This window comes from Aptenodytes forsteri, unplaced genomic scaffold (assembly GCF_000699145.1).
Source record: "Aptenodytes forsteri isolate BGI_AS27 unplaced genomic scaffold, ASM69914v1 Scaffold53, whole genome shotgun sequence".
Taxonomy (NCBI): domain Eukaryota; kingdom Metazoa; phylum Chordata; class Aves; order Sphenisciformes; family Spheniscidae; genus Aptenodytes; species Aptenodytes forsteri.
In genome coordinates, this window is record NW_008795909.1 from 13,681,439 (window position 1) to 13,700,712 (window position 19,274).

Below are 19,274 nucleotides of genomic sequence, written 5' to 3' on the forward strand. Positions count from 1 at the left end.
GTGTTTTGTGAATGTAACTGCTTGGAAAAACTATTAGAGCTGTAAATACTGGACCATCTAAATACTTCCATGAAATTAAGTGGAATTTAAAACCAAACTCAAGCAAGGACTCCATGATTCTTAAGATCTGGACAAAGAACACTTGTGTGGGAACCCTGTAGAAGCGGGCACTACAATTTGAAAGACTGGAACATGCATTTGTGCCTGTTCTCACATACTGCCCTTCATACTTGAGATCTCGTAGACCGTTAATTGTTTATTGCATTGACCTATACTGTCTTACTGTGTCCTTACACTCTCTGCCCTTTCTAAGCAACTGGCGATTCTTACCTCCTACTCTGAATGTAAATTACATGAGGAAGGTATCGTTATTTAATCCTGTCATCATATATCATCTACCATAGTAGGACTTCAGTGGTTTATTAAAATTCGCAGGTCTTGATAATAACATCAGCAATGGTCAGTGACAAAATTGGAGTTTAAGTCAGTAATGTGAAGAAGGGGAAAATCCACATTAAAATGGTCTGTACAACCTAAAACCAAGACTGACCTTAGAAGACAGTAAAAGATAGTGTGGATAGTCACAGCATTTTGTAGGACAGGAAATGGAAACTGAAGAGCATTACTGAGAATTATAGTACGAGAACAAGCTGATACAGTTATTGGGAAACTGGGTTATTTTTTGAAAAAAATAGCAATCAAATATGACAAAGTTTGTAAAAAAGTAATTTAGTTTAAACATCAGAGCATGTAAATGAAGAGGTGAAAGAATGTTAGACGGATGTCAAAGCATTTAAACATGGTAAAACTTTCCTGTTCTCATTTGAAACATCATTTAAAAATCAAAAAGTAAGTAGCACTAAAATATTCCTTTAGCTATCAAATTCTGAGAATATTTCAAAAAGCAGTGAGTTTTTACTCCATTTAAAGCAATGTTTCTGCAGGAACTACTCTGATTTGAAATTAGATATTTAATCTCTCTGTGTTCCCGTGATGAAAGATGAACAGAGACCACGGTCAAACTGTAGTAATGCTATCATATAAAATACTAGAAAAGAGAATCAATATGTAGCTAAAAGCCAAGATGTAACACTGCTCTGATTTCCCTTCTATGGTTTAACATAATGCTTGTCTTATTTGCACCACACTGGGAGCAGAGCTGCTTAAGACCCAGCTTTGCTGTGGCATTACAGCTGCTTGCTGATGTCGCAGGAAGAAGATAAAAATAAGTTCTATATCAAAGCCTCCAAGTGCAAAGAACTGTAAAATGCATTTAAAGAAATCAACTGCATATCTCAAAGTTTGAAAAAGTACAATTTGCATTCTGCATTTCTCATGAAACTGTACACTAGGAAAAATAATTATAATAGTAATCCGTTTCAATGGAAATAAAGTACTGTAATATTTATAGTCTGTGCCAGAGTTATAATGACTGTGGGGCGCGAAGTGAAGTGTCTCAGCATGTTCCACATGTTTTTAACACTGTTTCTAAAGGCTCTGGAGGCTATTAAATTTAATGAACCCATCTGCTATGAAATAGAGGTCCAAACATAATCAGTTTTCTCAGTGCCATATAATACAGATGGCATTCCATGTTCCACATCCCCAGCAGGAAATTTTATGTTCCTCTTTAAGTGCAGGACTTTTGTTTTTGTTTTTGTTTTTGATGTTTTAAACATCTTTTTGATGTATCACATATAGCATTTTATAGTGTAAATACCATATACAGCGATACACATGAAAAGTGTTAATTCATTAAAATAAATATTGCTATTTCCTTACAACGTTTTTTCTAGTGACTTTGACAACCAGCAATTAGCTCTCTGCAGTAATATTCTTCGCTTAATGCAATCACTGAAAATTGCCCTAATAGCATAAGTTCCAGGACTAGCAGTGGAGTAAAGCAAACGTAATTTATCAAACGAAGTAGTTTACTTCAAAAGCTGAAAGGTACACATATACACACATACATGTGCATAAGTGCTATCTATGCTTACGCACGTCCTTATTTGTAGATGCTGTGCTTACATGGAACGATGCACAAATCATTCTTATTTAAAGTATCCATATTCCCACTAGGTCATTATGGACTTTATTTTCCTTTGTACGTCCCAATTTTCCTTTCAGGGGTCTCAGTTTGTGTGTTTTATTGGGACACGCTGCACCATGACTCTTGTACTGGTGTGTGAGCAAGGGCTCTAAGCTCCAATTTAAGTGGCACAGCATTCCTTGCACTGATTAGCACCCTGCTGCCTAACATAAGTAAATCAGATGTGCATTTTCTAACAAAAAAGAACAACATCCATTGTTATTTTGAGCAGCATCTGAAAGATAATGAGAGTGCATTAATTCTATTCAGTTGAGAGGTTTATTCATTTACTATCTTGAGCACTCATTATGTTTTGACAGTTGACACAGATCTTACTGAATTTGAAACAGTTAATGTTGTTAATGGTAATTCATTTATTCTAGATCCAGCAGTAAAACAAAGAGATTAGAACTGTTTAGGAGAAAACGAGAATACTTAGTTATGGCAACTGGAAATTTTGGGCCACAGAACTCATAAAAGTCATGGCTCAAAGGTTTTTTTTTATTGGACTGTCAATGAAGATTTCCACAGACAGCCCGCTAATCATCAGCATAAAGGGATGTTACACCTACATATAAATATGTGCATAATCTTTTTTTATTGTGTGTACAAGTAGCTGCATTGATCACCATTGTTAATGTTTCAAGCACAGTCCCAGATCTGTAAGATCCCAGTGGAAATATAGCAGACCATAATTCCTGGACCAGATGGTCTACAACTTCAAACTGCAATCATGCTCTTATAGAAGCTTCGAAAAAGATAAAATGGTCAGAGCTGTTATATTTCTCCAGGAAAATTAATCCAGACTGAAGCGCTGATAAGAAGGCATTCCCTGGGCTACTTTCTACTTTTTCTCCCATATCAGAGTCTTCAAAAGACCACTGCAGATCTGTAGGAGACAAAGCAGAGCTTGAAGAACCATATTTTAAGAACAAACCTACCTGATGGAAGGCCTGATATCCATGCCTGGGATTTTCCTTCCCTAACCCAATTCACTTAAATGTCAAAGCAATAAAAGGAAGTTCTCATGGGAACCTCAGAGTCAGTCAGTGGTGATGACATTCTCTGATAAAGAGCTGTAAATTCTTAGAGATTAAGAGATGCTGGCCACAAAGGGAGGGTTAGAGCATGTAACCAAGTCCAAAGTGGAATTGGGAAGAAAGGAACACAGATTTCTAGTTTTTAAAACATTAAAAAAAATTACTGCCTGTGTGTAAATTTTCTTTTCACAGCTGCTGATTAATGACATTTCCTGACATTCAGTTCTGCAGTGATTACCAATATTTACTTGCTGTAGACATACACGAGCATTATGAACACTCTGATGCATTTTAATGCATACCAGTACTACAATCTAGAAGTTAGTTTTGAAATAGAGGCCCAGGGAACCTTTTACTGTGATAAAAATGCTAATTACACCCACTTATTATAATAGCACTGTTAACTTGTGCCACCAAAAGTATTTGAAGATATCTCTGGGAATAGAAGCTAGTGGAAACAGGGTACTATTTAATTTTTGTTACTTCATAAAAGCTCTTCTGTGCATTGAACACAAAGAAAACCGTGTGAATGGAAGAAGCACTAAACAGCATTTGTATATCTCACCAGAAACTCCTGGATGGAAAAAATGCCAGCATAAGAGCTTTCAGTCTGTAGGACCTTCTGTTACATCTCTGTACATTATACACAGGAATTCACGTCTACAGCTTCCCTTGCTTCTCTGGAACTGGCTCAGAATTCATCCTTTAACAAAGAACTGTATCCCAGAATCTAAATTTCCATACTTAAAACATTTGGATTCTGATGTGACAGCTATCTGAGAAGCATGAGCTTCCTATACTTCCTACTGAATTTCTGCAACGAACCTGAACCAGAGTAAAACGTATGCCTACATAGTACTTGATTTTTTGTTTTAAGGATGAAGATGAATAAATTGAAATTGTTCGATCATATATGTAATAATCTAATTGTAACATCCATCATAAGCATTTCAGAAATATTTAGTCTAGGCTTTAGCTCAGTGGAGCTACCTCAATTTACTGCCCCATAAGGGGAAATAAGGTTCTTGGTTAGGTTGCCTTACTAGCACAGTATCAGCCTCTTGGTCAGAAAATATTTCAAAAAAATCCCTGCTTCAAAATAAGAAAGAAAAGAAGGATGTATTTTTTTTTTTTAACAGCAATTGTAGAATTGAACTAAAATCCATAATTTAATGTATGTCTATGAGAGGGTGGGAATAATGCAAATGAAGAATCAACATATAGTACTTCAACACTAAAGAAAAGTATAAAGAGTAAAAACCACTCGCCATTCATGTTATGATGAATCATGACCTGTCTGAAGCACCAGACAGTCATCTCAAAATATTAAATGAAATAATAATTTGCTGGTTTTATGCAAAGGAGTCCTCCAGTTGGAAACTGAACAGAGCCAACATGGTAACGTATGCCTGAATCTGCTCACAGCTTGAAACTAATAGCCTGAAGGAGATTAACTCAACGGTGCATTAGATCCAGAGAATATATTCAGGAACACTTACGAGAAACAAATTTCACCGGGAAGAGTCAACAAAGGTCTAAGTAGGTCAAATTATATGCCCCAATAAACAAATTCTCAATCGCAAGCTTTTAAACAGTGGGAACTCAGGGGCCAGTCCAGTCTTATTTTCTTTATTTCCTGCAGCAAAAAGTAATGTTTCTCCACATTCCAGATGTTACCGTAAGAATGAGTTAAGGGTTTCTGTGCTTTATAGATGGTTACCCATAATCCCAAGAGACTACCTCTATGCATTACTTCACTTCAATATTCTGATGCCCAGGCAATTTTCCTTTTTCCCCCAATATATTAATTTGTATTGACTTGCTATAGATACACATATGCTTAAAAGAAGTCATTGACCACTTTAAAATTGTTCCCTCCCTGAAATACTTTCATACTTTTAGAATTCTTTTCGACTCAGGAGAGAGTACCTTTGGAAGCTTTCAATTAGAAATCCAACTGTTTTTAAGCACCCATTAAAGTATCCTATTTTCTGAAGCGTTACATACTTGTAAGCCTTAGTGATGTTGAAGCAGCGATATCAGATCCAAATGTGACCTACTTTTGAGGCAGAAAAGTTACGTTGAGACTGGTCTGTTGGAGTGCTGTCCAGACCTCACTGTCTAGGGCCCACTGTACACGCATCCTATCTGGAAACGTCCAAGCTAGCCCTTACAGCACCTCTAGGCTATACAGCTGAACGTGAACATGTAGCAAGACAATCTCTTCTATTAGATGCCATAATCAAGCATCATCTGCCTGTCCCCTCACTCCTGACAGCCCAAACACCCTTTCCCATAGAATTGCACAGATCCAACAAAGCTTACTCCCTTCTAGTGTGTATCAAACTGCTGACTAGAGAAGTACAAATGGGAAAGACACCAAGCATAGGGAAAGGTGTGGAACTTGGGATCGGAGGACTCTGAAGCAGAAGGCTAGACACTGGCTGGCATATATCCTAGACTTCGATCCCAACATTTTAGCCTAAAGGTATTGGCAGCACTTAAGCTACTAGTCTATTACAGGACTAGGACTCCAACTATTGTGAAGCTGACTTTAGAATTAGCCCAAGATAAGCCTGTAAAGACTATTTTACAAGTGAATGACTAAACCAAGTACAATGAGGAATCAGCCCTGTTCTCCACAGACCTAAGTTCAAATGATTTCAGAAATCTGTTAAGTTTCTCTGAGAGTCAGTGACACCTCTTAAGATTACATCACTCCTATGTCAAAAGACCTTTTTTTTTTGAAAGAAATGAGGCTTTGAGTCACTGATAATAATGTTTCCAACACGAAATCCTGGGTTTAAGGGAAGAAACACAGAGAATTTTCTGATGGAGGGTAACTAAAACTGACCCTAGGAGCTGGCTGATTACCCCTACAAAAAGGCAGGAAACGCTGGGGAGAGAACAAAGTCTAGGGGCAGAAAAAAGGAAGCCAGTTCAGCTGCCTGCGAAGCAAGGAGTCACTCAGAGAGGCCTAGTCTCAGTGGCTTTATAATCCCTTCAACCATCAGAGGTGTGATCCTGACGGTGTCAAAGGCAACACAGACCTGACATACATACAGGTTCCTCCATGTTACATTTTCTGCATGTGATATCTTGCCAGGGATCTCCAGTTCTATAAACGCCATACTGTTTTCTAACAGTAAGCGAAGCACCTCAGAGTGTCAAAGCTAGGCTGAAGAGGCAGCTCTATGAACATTTTGCAGACATCCTCTTACAGGAAAGGTGAACAGACGCAGGAATTAGATGCCTTGTTTTAGTAGCAAAATTCTTCTAGGAATATTCCTAAATGGTAGCAAACACTTAAATGACCTAACTTCTGGCTTTCACAGATGACTTTGTCCTGGACTAATATTGGATGAGAACAGGCTGGGGCATCAGGGGAAATGTTTTGTATCTTAAGACTATTCCTGTCCAGCTTCTTTCCTTCTGGTTCCTAGTATGTTCCAGCCTGATGTTGCTTGCTCAAAAACAGCACAGCTGGCCAATTAGCTCCGGTATTTGGTGAGAAGGGAATGGGGAAGTAGTATCCTCCATGCTGCTAGGGCACTGTGACACTGATTACAACCACGTATATATAGCCCTGAGAATCTAGCCATGGCTGTTCTGACACAGCTGGATGATAAGAACATTTAAGCTGTCTGGAAATACACTGCTATTTCTAACCTGGCAAGGTCCAAGCAGCAGCCATGGAGGAGCAGGGACACAAACTGTCTGTGAAAATCAACAAGTTATGGGATGGTGAGGATTATTAGATGGCACTTCCAATGCCAAGACACTAGAAATAGCCAGGGAACCTGTCTCTGAAAATAGCACTCAGGCAGCTTTAGCTGAGGCAGAAGCACATCTGGTTTGTTACAAGGTTCTCTTCATTGCTATATCCAGAGTTTTGTATGTGACTACCCTAATTTATCCTGTTCCTTTGCCTATGAGGTTTTTTGAGGGGAGGAAGATGGAGGAGAAAGGTAGTTTGCAACTCAGGCAGATCACAGTATTCTCTATTTTCCAGAGTTTTGTATGCGACTACCCTAATTTATCCTGCTCCTTTGCCTATGAATTTTTTTGAGGGGAGGAGGATGGAGGAGAAAGGTAGTTTGCAACTCAGCAGATCACAGTATTCTATTTTTAAATCTTTTCTTATAGCATCCAACCCATTAGGGTCCTGAGTGGAGTTTTCAGACACTTAAAAATATGTGTGTGCATGTCAGTATGTATATGACTGCATGTGTATATACGTGTGCATATATACATATATATGTGTGTGTATAGTGACATTAATTAGCCTTAGTCAAGAGAGCGAGAAAAGAGAAAGAGAAGAACCTGGAAGTATTTATTTTGATTGCAGTAAACCAGCTTTTTTTTGGATTTAAACAGTTCCTTTATTCAAGAATGTAACAGCTCCATTGTTTTATATTTTCCTGTTTTCTCAAGATTCCTTCTCTACGCTCCCTCTAGTGTTCTTAAATTCACTTGCATTTACTCACCCCTGCTGTATTGACTTAGTATTTCACACAACATTAAGTTGTTCATTTTCCTTAGCCTTTCCATAACCTACAGGAGAATCACTGAAAGTTAGACTAACTTTTCTGAATTTTTTCTCCCTGCAGTGATCAAAGAAATAAAGATTAACAGATGAAAGAGAGAGTAAAGTGTAAAATTAATTCTGAAACAGCATTTTGTACTTTGTTGGTAAGTAAAGGGGAGGACTAGGTGTTGAGGAAGGAGGAAGATTTTATTTGCAACACTTTTAATCCAAGATTCATAGGCAAAGGACAAGGATGAGAGTTGCACTAAAACACCACTTACATGGATCTCTTCCTGCTGCTCTCTCTAGCAAATACACAAACTCCCTTCAACATGTACACACACTGATTACTTCAAGCATATAAAAGCAAGAAGTGAATAAGAACTAAGTTTTCCTAGTCATCTCCCCATTTCATGGGATGCCCTGAAGGGAGAGCGGTAACAGGTAGTTTCTGTTCATCTCATCCTTATGTTTCAATAAAAGAAAGAGAACAAAGGGAAGACTGGATTAATTTTGTTTTTAAAAAAAGGAAACAGAGATAAGTAAATTCCCTCCAAAGCAATATTTCCAAGCAACTTTTTGTTTCTCCTTCATAACTGCAGTTTTAGTATTGATTTTACATTACTCTAACCGTGGCCACAACTGAAGAATAGAAAAGACCTAAGCAAATGTGAAAATGAAGCAAAACTCTATTCCCAAAGTGGGTTTTTTTTCCTAGAATATTTTTGTATTGATTTAAAACTAAACCTTCTAGAAGCATTACAGACTCAAAACAAAACAAACAAAAAAACCCCAAATATCAAAGTGAAGCTGGTGAGATTCTCTCACCTTGTCCCACCTTCATGAAAGTAAAAATTTAAAACAAAAAGAAAGAAACAGCTTTGCTACTAGTCATCTGTGATCTTCTATCCATTATATTGAATACTTGGCATCACTTGTACTAGATTACAGATACTTGCTACAAACTCTTGTTCTACAGATAATATACAAACCAAAATATTTTAATTGGATCAAAAGAAAATAGATAAAAAGTTATTTTAGACCAACCCATGAAAATGAACAAACTTTATCTGCAAATCTGATGATTTACTACAAATAATACAGAAGTATCATGAATGCTCAGTCACTGCATAACAAAGTTCTGCTTCAACTCTAATGTTTCACAAGGATGTCAAATTAAAATTTGACATTTATGACAATTTTGTTAGCATATCACCCATTCAATCCACTTTAAAAGACATTCTTCCCCAAGACATCACAGTTGTCCCCTAGATGTTGACCCACCTTCATATACTAAAAATATTGATTCTTGTCAGTCTATGCTTTTATACTGACATATTCATTGACATGTTTTAAAACATATAGAAAAAACGGTTACTCAATCTAATCAATTTCTGTTCAATGCCTATTTTTGATTAAAAAAATAAATGTACATTTAGAGGTCATAAATTTTAAAATTATGCTGTTACTCATGTTTGTTTCATTATTTTCTATGTAATTTACAATGTATAAATATCTGCTAAAGTTCAATAATCTTGCATTATTTACTTGTAACATAAAGATATCAAGTCCTGATTCTTACACTGAATTAGCACATTCCAGCAACAGAAATCAGATGCACAACTAGTGTTTCTACCACAACCATTTTGCTCCTAATTCCTCATTACATGCAGTAAACCTATATTAAATGCTTTATCATGCAGACTTACAGTGCTGTCAATATATGCTTCAGTCCATACTACATCGTGCTCTTGGTCAATAACCTTTGGTCGGCTAAGAACATGGAGATATTCCATGACATTCTCTTGAACATCAGCTAAGGTAGAGATCTGAGTAAAAAACCCTGTGAAAACACACAATTCCAAGTTATAAACCAGACAGAACAAATTAAGGAAGATTGCAACAAGGAGTACAATGTGTTTTATGTCTGTCATGTTTTCTGCTTGTTTTTTTCCAAAGAAGAAATGCAAAAAAGGAACATTTCATAAGAAGCAGCTTCAAATAGTAATAATTGGTGAAAACAGAAGTCTGTGAAACCTTTGGCCCATCTTGAAGGACTGGGTTCCCAATATTGCTATGAACCACTGTACTGCCTGTCCTAAACTCTTTATTTCCAGAAAACTGTTGTTGTTTAATGGTAAAGAAGTTTGGGTGTTGTTTTTTTTAAATGCTGCATACTTTAAAAGTTAGAACTGGTATTAACTTTGTCCAACAATGTCACATCCAGTTTGTCCAGTTTCAAGAAATGTTACAGATTAGAACTACAGTAACAAAACAGTAGTTGCACATGCTCTAAAATGCTCATCCTTATAGAATGTGACTAAACATCAGATAACAGCAGTATGTTATTTAGAAATGGCAGGTCACAGAAAATGTAGACTACAACTAGAATTGCTTGGCTTAGTGATCACAGCTTTGTTAATCCTTTAAAACATCTCCTACAACCTGATTGAGAACAGCAGAGGCCACAGCTATTTGAGCTGTCACCACTCCCTTTTCAGTGCTTAGATGTCAAGTATCTTTATACATCACAAACTTGGCATCTGGAGCCCACATCATGCAAGGGTGACAAAGGACTGACAAATTTCAAGACTACAGTTTCATCAGGCTTTATTTAAATGCATCACTTCCCCTACATTTACTTCCCTTTTCTTTAATGAGAAAAGACCAACATGGAATTTTCATGAAAGAAGCCTTGCTACAATTTTAGTCTTTTGACAAGATCACAACTTCTGTGGAGCTGGAATATTAAGCTTCAGCAGAAAACATGGCAGCTGCAAAGAACTTTTGAGCTGTGTTTATTGTAGACATGGCCAATTTTGGCCAGATTGCAAAGGGTACTCTGTAGACTGAATGTTAGAACTTTCTGATTCAATATGCCCGCCAATAATTCATGCAGTACAAAATCGATGTTTCTACATACATTTCATCTATGTATGAATTAAGACACAGTGTAAGAACAGACTTTATAGCAGCGATCTATAAAATGAAACGAGTCATAGCAGTAGCTTAATGCATATTTTCAACTTAAGAAAAAGCAGAGGTGGTGGGGGGTTTTTTTTGCAAAACTAATTTTATTATACTATGATCTCAAATATTCCTAGTATAGTATTCATACTCATAGTGTAGTATTCATACTGTTCAAATATTCAATATTCTGCTTAAGGGATTTTATTTATTTGATATTTTATTTTTTTCTATTAAGTCCAGTATTGTGTGAGGACGTTAACTGACTACTACATACACTATCAAGGTTTAACTCTTGCTTCAAAACAGGGCTATTTTCAATCTAAGATTCTGAAAGCTTTTTCAGCCATAGAGAAAAATGATTGACGTAAGTTTAATTAGGAAATCTGTACTTGAGAAAGCAGAATTCTATGTATATGGGGAAGAAAAAGAAAATTATAATGTACTTTCATGAATTTTTGGCTTAGAACACTTATGGGAAAAAGCAACGTGTACATTACTCTGTCTGAAATGCTGCCTGCTCCAATTTTGGGACTGCTGAGTCTCCCAAGTCAAAGTATGGGTTTATCCCTCCTGTGAGTAATAAGGGACACTTCACTTTCTGGTCCTTTTAATTTGGTGTAAATGTCAATACACAGTCAAAATATGATTATTTGCCAATATGAGCTATTCACATAGAGAACCTCATAAATTATACATATACGTGTATGTATGTATAGATACACACTGTGGTTTATAATGCTTTTAATCAAGGATTCAAAATACTTCAGAACTGTGTGGATCACTCATTTTACAGGTGATGACCTATGTTTTCCTAAAGCAGTTCAGCATGCCTGAATTTTGGTATGTCTCATTTCAGAAAGCTTAAAAGAGAACCAATATCCAGCGGCCATATTCAGCACCGTTCACATGTTTCAAGTTACATACTCAAAAGCACAGCGGCCATATTCAGCACCGTTCACGTTTCAAGTTACATACTCAAAAGCACAGAGGCCACTCAGAAATTCAGAAAAATTAAACAGAAGCACAAATAGACTAATCAGCCTTTTGCCTTTCTTCCTCCATCTTAGACTAGCGTACAATGGCTATAAGTGAGGGCTAAGACACTAAAAGGAAAGAGCACACAAACTCTGCTCGTTTCTCTGTAGGAGATTTAAAGCAGGGAACCTCCACGTACATTCATCTCTCCTTTTCTCCTTTTACCAAACACATGCTTTCAGTTGTCCCCATGGACAAGTTTTTGGTTGTCCTTAAAGAGCAAACTTAGTCACTGTTTTGTTTCAGTGGTTTCTGTGCAATCTTACATCACCACTACAATACTACTTGTTGTGTTGAGCTCATGTACTTTTCAGTGCATGTTATGCTAGTACTTGCGTTTTTCTTACAATAGTGTGCAAAGTTACAGTTGGAGCAGACATCTGCTTGCACTGAGTAGCGTACAGTGAACAATAGGACAATACCTGCACTTAAACACTTAATATATATATGAGCATATTAAATAATGCCTGAAAAGTCAGAGGAGATTAACTACTTGAAAAAATTTGTATTGTATCTAAGGTGATAGAAAGGTCTTTTTTAATCAAGCAGTATTTTCTTACCCATACAGGTTGAAATCACAATTAGTTAACACTTTTTAATGTCATACTTCATTACAATTAAATTAGACTTTAAAGTTTTGAAGACTAGTTTAAGAAGCTTCTGGATGTCTACGGCTGGAAAATTCTTTAATCACATCCTATAAATTACCTTTGAGATAAAGAATACCTTGCTGTAAAATGAGCATGCATTCTGATTGCCTCCTGAAATGTTTTTATGTCAGTTTTTCAAGTGAAAAATTTAGCTAGATTACTCAAACAAAAAGAAAAAAAAAAAGAAACAGAAAACAGAACCCAATCTGAAACACTTCAGTGTCGTGCCATACAGATTTATACATGTTACAAGACACTGATAATGCTGAATATTTTTTTCTCTTTGCTTTTCTTCTTTTCCTTCATTTAGAAGAGATCCATCTGGACCAGGTACAGCCAACATGAGCAGAGACACCTACTTGAGCACTTATTTCCAACTATTCTTCATATGGATGTGTATTACATTAGGTATTTCTCTTTGTAGTATTTCTGAGAATGCATGCTATCGTATCACCGCTTACACAGAACTCTCCAGGCAGCATGCTACAGACAAAGTATTTATTTCTTGTTGTAGTACTTGCAAACCATATCTCTAAACTGCACAATAGAGAAAACAGTTTTTGGCCTAATTTCCTAAGGCTAAAAGAGATCGTGAGTAAGTCTGAATCAATTTCATATAAACTTAGCAAAGAAATAAAGGTCTCGAAGACAAGTGAAAATTTGTGACTACCCCAAGATTGAAAGAAGTGACATCGAGCATCCTATTTGGAAGCAGCCAGATGGCAAATCAGCATATGTATACCGGCATGCATGTAGTTGCAGGCTAGCCACGCAGTACTCCTTGCCCAGTGAGTATGACAGCTAAAGAAGTCAAGGTTAGCAAGCGGAAGAAAAAGGGATTAGTGTGAAAAAATCCTATTTTTTTAATCATATCTGTGTTTCACAGATTTATTCATATATCAGGCTGCAACAGATGAAAAGTTGAAAGAAAGAGTGTGTTAGAGACTTTATTCCTTTTAATCAGGTTGCTTCAAATAGCTGAGTTTAGTGAGATGTAAAAACTGCTGGTAAAGATATGTAAAACAGAAGACTTAGATGAAGATGGTGTCATAAGACACAACCATATGGATTCTCTCTAGGTTCTTTATAATGTGATCTCAGGGGTGGATTTCATTTGCAATTTCTGGGAAGAGCTCCTTTCTTGCATTGAAGATTTTGTCTGTTTAATCTCCTTATAAATATAGCTTGTGCTTTTGTAGCTCACATTAGAAAAATCTATAATGATTTTACAGTTTCTGTAACTCGTAATATGAACAATTACCTATCTTCTGTGAATTTATGGTTCATCTATTTAGTTCATTTCTACAAAAAGTTGTTTTCCTTAAGTTTTAGCTTTCTTTACAACAAAGTGAAAGGAATTGCAAAAGCTACATGAATGATATTTCCCATATTTTTAATGCTTATTCTAATACTTATTTTTCGATCTTCTCCTAATGGGAAAACTCTACCAAAACTTACTATATTACAGCTAGGGACAGCATTAGGTAACATTCTCTTAGTTCATTTTCACTGTATATTTAGACTTTTTGATGATTCATGTGTTTGTGGCTGTGTGTAACAAATGCCAAACCTCACCAGAATTAGCTTCCTACACTGCTAAATTTATCCCTCTTATCTAGAGATCAGAGGTACCTCATGGATTTAAAAACCTTACTCTCCCTATACCAAGGTTTAATCATCAGATAAAGACACGCTCTGAAGTTCCTGAGCACAGCTGCTGAGGCCATGTAAGCAATAGCAGCAAAGCCGTGCTTAAATTTTTGCATTCTAACACCTGCTTCTCAGCTCCCTGGTGTGTGAATTATGCCACCTTAGAGCCCCTTACAGTCAGCGCTACTTTTTTTTCCTCCCCAGCAGGAAAAAATTCATGAAGGAAATGGGTAAGATTTGGTAATGACAGGCGTGAGATATGTATAATAATGTGGTTAAAGACAGACACTTATGCTCTGCAAGTGGGCTGCCTTTCCATAATACACAGTCCTTGCGATGTTTTTCTCTAAAATGTCCACCATTAGACTCGTAACTTTTCAAAATGCCTCCAACGGATTTTTACATGGAGTGCAGTACTTTTTGTTTTCTGGACACTGTGCAAAATAGATGCAATATTCTTGCAACTAATAAAATATCAGACTTAAAAAATCCTCTCTGGGTAGGGACTAAGGAGGGAACTCATTGTTTCACTGCAGCTGTAAAACTCCCATGGAGAATACCCCCTCCGCCCCCCCACCTAAGAGGCCTCTCAAGCAGGTGAACAGTGTCTGTAACTGGCTGCCTGCCACCCCCCACAAGAGCCCACAGTGCACGAGGTGCCGGGGTCATGCTAATAATGGGAATGGATGTGACCGGGGCTTCCTGTACACAGCTCTCCTCTGCTAATACAATAGTCTATAAACTGCTCCAGCTGGGGCACAATTTGCCTCCGGGCTGATCTGTCCTCTGCTGGCAGTTAGAGAGCCGCTATCAGACCTCCGATTGCAAAGCATTTTTCTCCACATTGCTTTCTCAGCCTCTGCTCCTTTGTGCTGATGAATCCTCTCCTCTGTCCCTTTTACAATATGTCAACCACAGTGATGACCCGTAATAAAAATTTAAAAAATAATAATTAAAACAGAGGCTGTCAAATTACTAATGCAATAGAGAATTTTACTGAGAAAAAAAAAGTTTAATCCTGGCTGTTTTGTTAGTAAGTAATGCATTAACTCCCATCTTTATCTGTACAGCTTTCTGCTGGAAGTGACTGCTAAGGGAAAGGTAGTGCCTGCTTACTTTAAAATCTGGCACATGCACACTAAGCACTAGGAAACTTTTACCTTTGTTCACTTCAGAATCGTAGCAAATACTCTTTTCCTTTACGTGCACTTTCTTATGATACAGAAGAGTAAATCACTGCAAATTTCACAAACCGCTCTAGAGGGACTTTGGGGTTCTCAAATGTTTTAATGTATTTAAAATGGTTTGGTGTTTTGCTTCATTAAGCCAACTCCCTCTAGATATGCCCTGTTACATAAAAATGTAACAGAAAAACATGCTTGGGGTTTTTCAAGGTTTCACCATCAGAATCTGGAAGCTAAAGAAGTTCTGCAAGGTGGTATGAATTTCCCCTGTGACCCATTTTGAAGGAAAGGACTGCTGTCCACAGTCCAGCCAACTGGAAACCCTGCAAATAGCCTTCATCTATGTTGTGCTTCCAAGGGGAAAACCACTGCAAGGAAAATTGATTTTAGGGTCATTGACCCTCAGTGACAACACCACACTTTGGCCCACCCATGCAAGTAGTAAACTGCCGTCCAGCCACGCAGCCAATCTTTAGACCAGCTTTACTACGCTCCTCATCTGTTGTGCTGTAATCCTTCATTTCACTAAAAGAAAATGGACGAGCTGTAGCTGAAAACTGTACGAAAAAGATCTAAATCTATACTGTCTGACATAATGACTTACGCTGTTTCCAATTGTGATTTTCAAAGCTATAATAAAGTATTTAATTACTGATTAGAGTTAGAAGATTTTTGCATTGTAAGCTATCAGAGAGCAGGTATTGTAACCATTAAACTGAGAGAAAAAAAATTATAAAAGAAACAGTCATTAAGCTGTTCAGTTGATTCATATGAGTAAGATTCTGACTCAAAGCAACATGGCTCTGAAAAGAACAAAGTAGTCCTGAAGAATGACAAAGGTGACCACTTTTCCCCCTCTGGGAATAAGGAAGACGTGGACCAGATGATCTACTAAGGCAGTCTCTATCGCCTGGTCCTAATTTCTGAGTTGCTGTACTTAGATCTTCATGAATCTGTAGAGCTAGGCTAAAAAGCTAAGATTTTGTTGATTAAATTGTCTTCAAAAAGATGCTTCAAAGGATTCTTATACTATTATTTAAACTAAATTATGGTGCAATATTAGCTGATTAAGACAAGACTTCAAACTGAGTAATTTCCATCAGCTGGACATAACAGTAGTTAAAGAAATAATGACTAAATGGATAGCACCTGATGCAATTCATCATAATGTAATGTGGCACAATGGAAAAAAAGAACATTTTTTTTCCAAGAGGAAAGGAAAAGGAAAACCTGAAGATTAATTAGGGGTTTGGGTTTTTTTCTGAATCATTCTTACTTACATTAGTCAATCCTTTTACTGTAGTATTTCAGCATCTTACAGGTTTTAATGCTCCTTCCTTCAAGAATATAAAACTGTTTTTTCAATTACACTGTCAGTTCCTCAAGGGACGGGATGTCTGGTGTTTTACATACCATGCCTAACTCTACAGGACTTGTATCCAATGTTCTTAGGAATCAAACTAACTCTGGCTGAGTAATAACAGCTATAATAGAACAAATGCCTTGACATTAAAGTTTGTTCTCTGAAAAATTTAAGATCACATAGTTTAAAAGCTTCATACATATTTTAAGAAAAAAATACATTTCAAATTGTTTTTTTTCTTTTTAAATTGTATGCTACAAGATAAGTAAGTCTTCTCCTTTCCTGGAAAAAAACAACCCATCCTCTCTGATCAGCTGTCAGTGCCACCATATCTGTAGAAGGGTCAGATATGCAGGGAGGCTCAGTAATAGGGTTATGAAAACAAGGCTTTCACAGTTGAAGGTTAACTAACCTTTGTTAGCACAGGCCATCCACTTCAGGTTATCAGCAAAAGCAGCTTCTCTTCCAATCAGATAGGTAAAAATACGAACCTGAAAGTACAACGCAAAAGATCAAGTCAATTAATACTGCATTGAAAACTTATACAGTGGAACTTCAGATACAGATGTGTAATTCATATGGATAGACCCTTTTTAAGAAAGTATGACTGGTTAAACAGCACAGTAGGTTAAAAAAAATCTCTGCCAGTAATGTCTTCATGACAAAATGTGGCTTTTGTTCTATGTAACAGAATGGCTGATCTCTTTGGATGTTTTTAATATCTGACATTTAACTAAAGTTATGGTTAAATGGTTAAAGTGTAAGTGAGAATAAACTAAAACCATTGGGTACAAGGCAAAACCGCATGTTTCAGACAAATCTGTTCTGCACTTATGAATTCAGAAAATTGCTATGGTGTGGAGAAAGAGGCACTTAATTAGCAAATACTTCTGTATAGAAAGGATCTGAAACACCAGGCAAGCAAATTCCCCTCAGTTTTCAAGGTTCGAATGACTCAGTGTCTTTATCAATTCAGAGACAGGTACCCACAGGTGGCACTTGTTCTATCAAGTGATAAACAGCAGAATCATGTGCAGGGTTGCCACATCTCCTAGACAGAAATATCTGTGCAGAAGCTGTGCAGCTGGTCTGTGCATGTGCATGCACACAGACATACACACAGAGACCTTCGTCTAGAAATCCTAGAAAATTGCTGCTTCCCTTAAAATTCTGCCCAGATAAAATTTCTTGGCAGAGAAGAAAGGCATACTTCAGAAATGTTCGATGCAGGGTAGGCCTTGATAGATGCTAAATGATAACACTTGTTCGTCTGGACTCCACAGTTCCATGTTATAATACTTATATCCAAAACTGTGTTTTTGAGCAGCTTCAGACAGCTGCCACTTAGAAAGCAAAGGAAAATTTCCAGTGAAATATTTTGCTCTTTACTATACCATTTTCTCAGTTCTTTCTTTTCAAATAGAGATGGGTTCAGGGTTGCGTTATTTTACCAGCCTTGAAAACAGCTGCAAATTTGTCCTCACGCTAGACTGATGACAGCATTTTTTCCCTCATACCTTCTGCTCTCAACCCTATTCTATACATGGGAAACTACAGCAGATAATTGAGTGGGTTTTAGCTAGATAATCTGATTCGATATAAGGAAAAACATTTTTGTCATGCGGGTGACAAAATATTAGAAAACATTGCCCAGAGATGCTGCAGAACCTGCATCCTGGGAGATACTCAAAATCTGACCAGACAAGTTCGTGAGCAGCCTGATCTAACTTCACCTGCTCCGAGCAGGGGGTTGGACAAGATGATCTTCAGAGGTCCTTTCCAATCTAAATGATTCTATGAAATTAGCAATATTTTACACAAGAGATTAAAAATTTGACTGATTTTCTAATGAAATGACTTGTTCTACATTTTGTGGATTTTGAAGATAAAACAAATAGATTAAGTTAGGACTGGAAATTGACAATTTGTAGCTGCAAACATGGTGCTATCATTATGTATGAGAAGAAAGAAAATTACGAACTCCATATTGTAACACTAAAAATTGTAACTAAACCCCACATCAGATCCTTTTATCTTTTTATCAGTATACTTAATAGAATCATCATTATTCTAACTTTTTTACAGAAACTCTGTTATCATCATTAAAAAGCTGTCCAGAACAAAATATGCTCCAGAACATTTTATTCAATAGCTAACTGGGTCTCACATTCACATTAAATTATACAGAAAGCTAATTACACAGAAAGAAATGTCATGATGTGAGAAGTTTATGAAGACCTCTAATTAAATTCATTTGCAATTAAAAAAATAATCAAAGAATTAAATGTCTTAGTTTTTTCAATTAGCACTTTTTTCTCACTCACAGTGAGACAAAAGAAATTATTTGTAGAACACACCAACTTTATATTAAGTTCCCATAGTTTTTTTTTCACAGAAGAAGTTTTAAAATGTATTTAAAAGTTTCCCTCTTTACTGTCAGTTATGATACCATATTCCCCCACTGCCCTTGTGTCCATTTTCTTAATGGTCAGATACTGTTTCTAGGCATACATGGTGTTTTGCATTATTATCATGCCTAGAGACCAGATTTCAATCACAAAACTTTTCCAAGTCTTTCAAATATAAAATGTACATAGAACTCAATCATGATTCATATCGTTTAAAAAGTATACGCACTGATTGTGTAGCGTTCTTAATTAGTTTGAATCAAACAGTATGCATAATCTTACTCTAAGACTCTAAAGAACACAGCCTTAAACAAAAGAATGGTGCTTTTATGCTTTGTTGATGGCTATGAAAAGCAT

General features: G+C 36.7%; 1 protein-coding gene across 1 annotated transcript in view; it reads right to left on the bottom strand.

The window, feature by feature from the left end:
• Nucleotides 1–19,274, bottom strand: part of CACNA2D3 (calcium voltage-gated channel auxiliary subunit alpha2delta 3) — a 487,274-nt gene that overhangs the window by 156,316 nt on the left and 311,684 nt on the right. Inside the window, exons 12-13 of the mRNA XM_009284485.2 lie at nt 16,922–17,000; nt 9,367–9,500 (exon numbers count right to left, since the gene is read on the bottom strand). Coding sequence (XP_009282760.1) covers nt 9,367–9,500; nt 16,922–17,000 — 213 coding nt within the window. The remainder of the gene's footprint in view (nt 1–9,366; nt 9,501–16,921; nt 17,001–19,274) is intronic.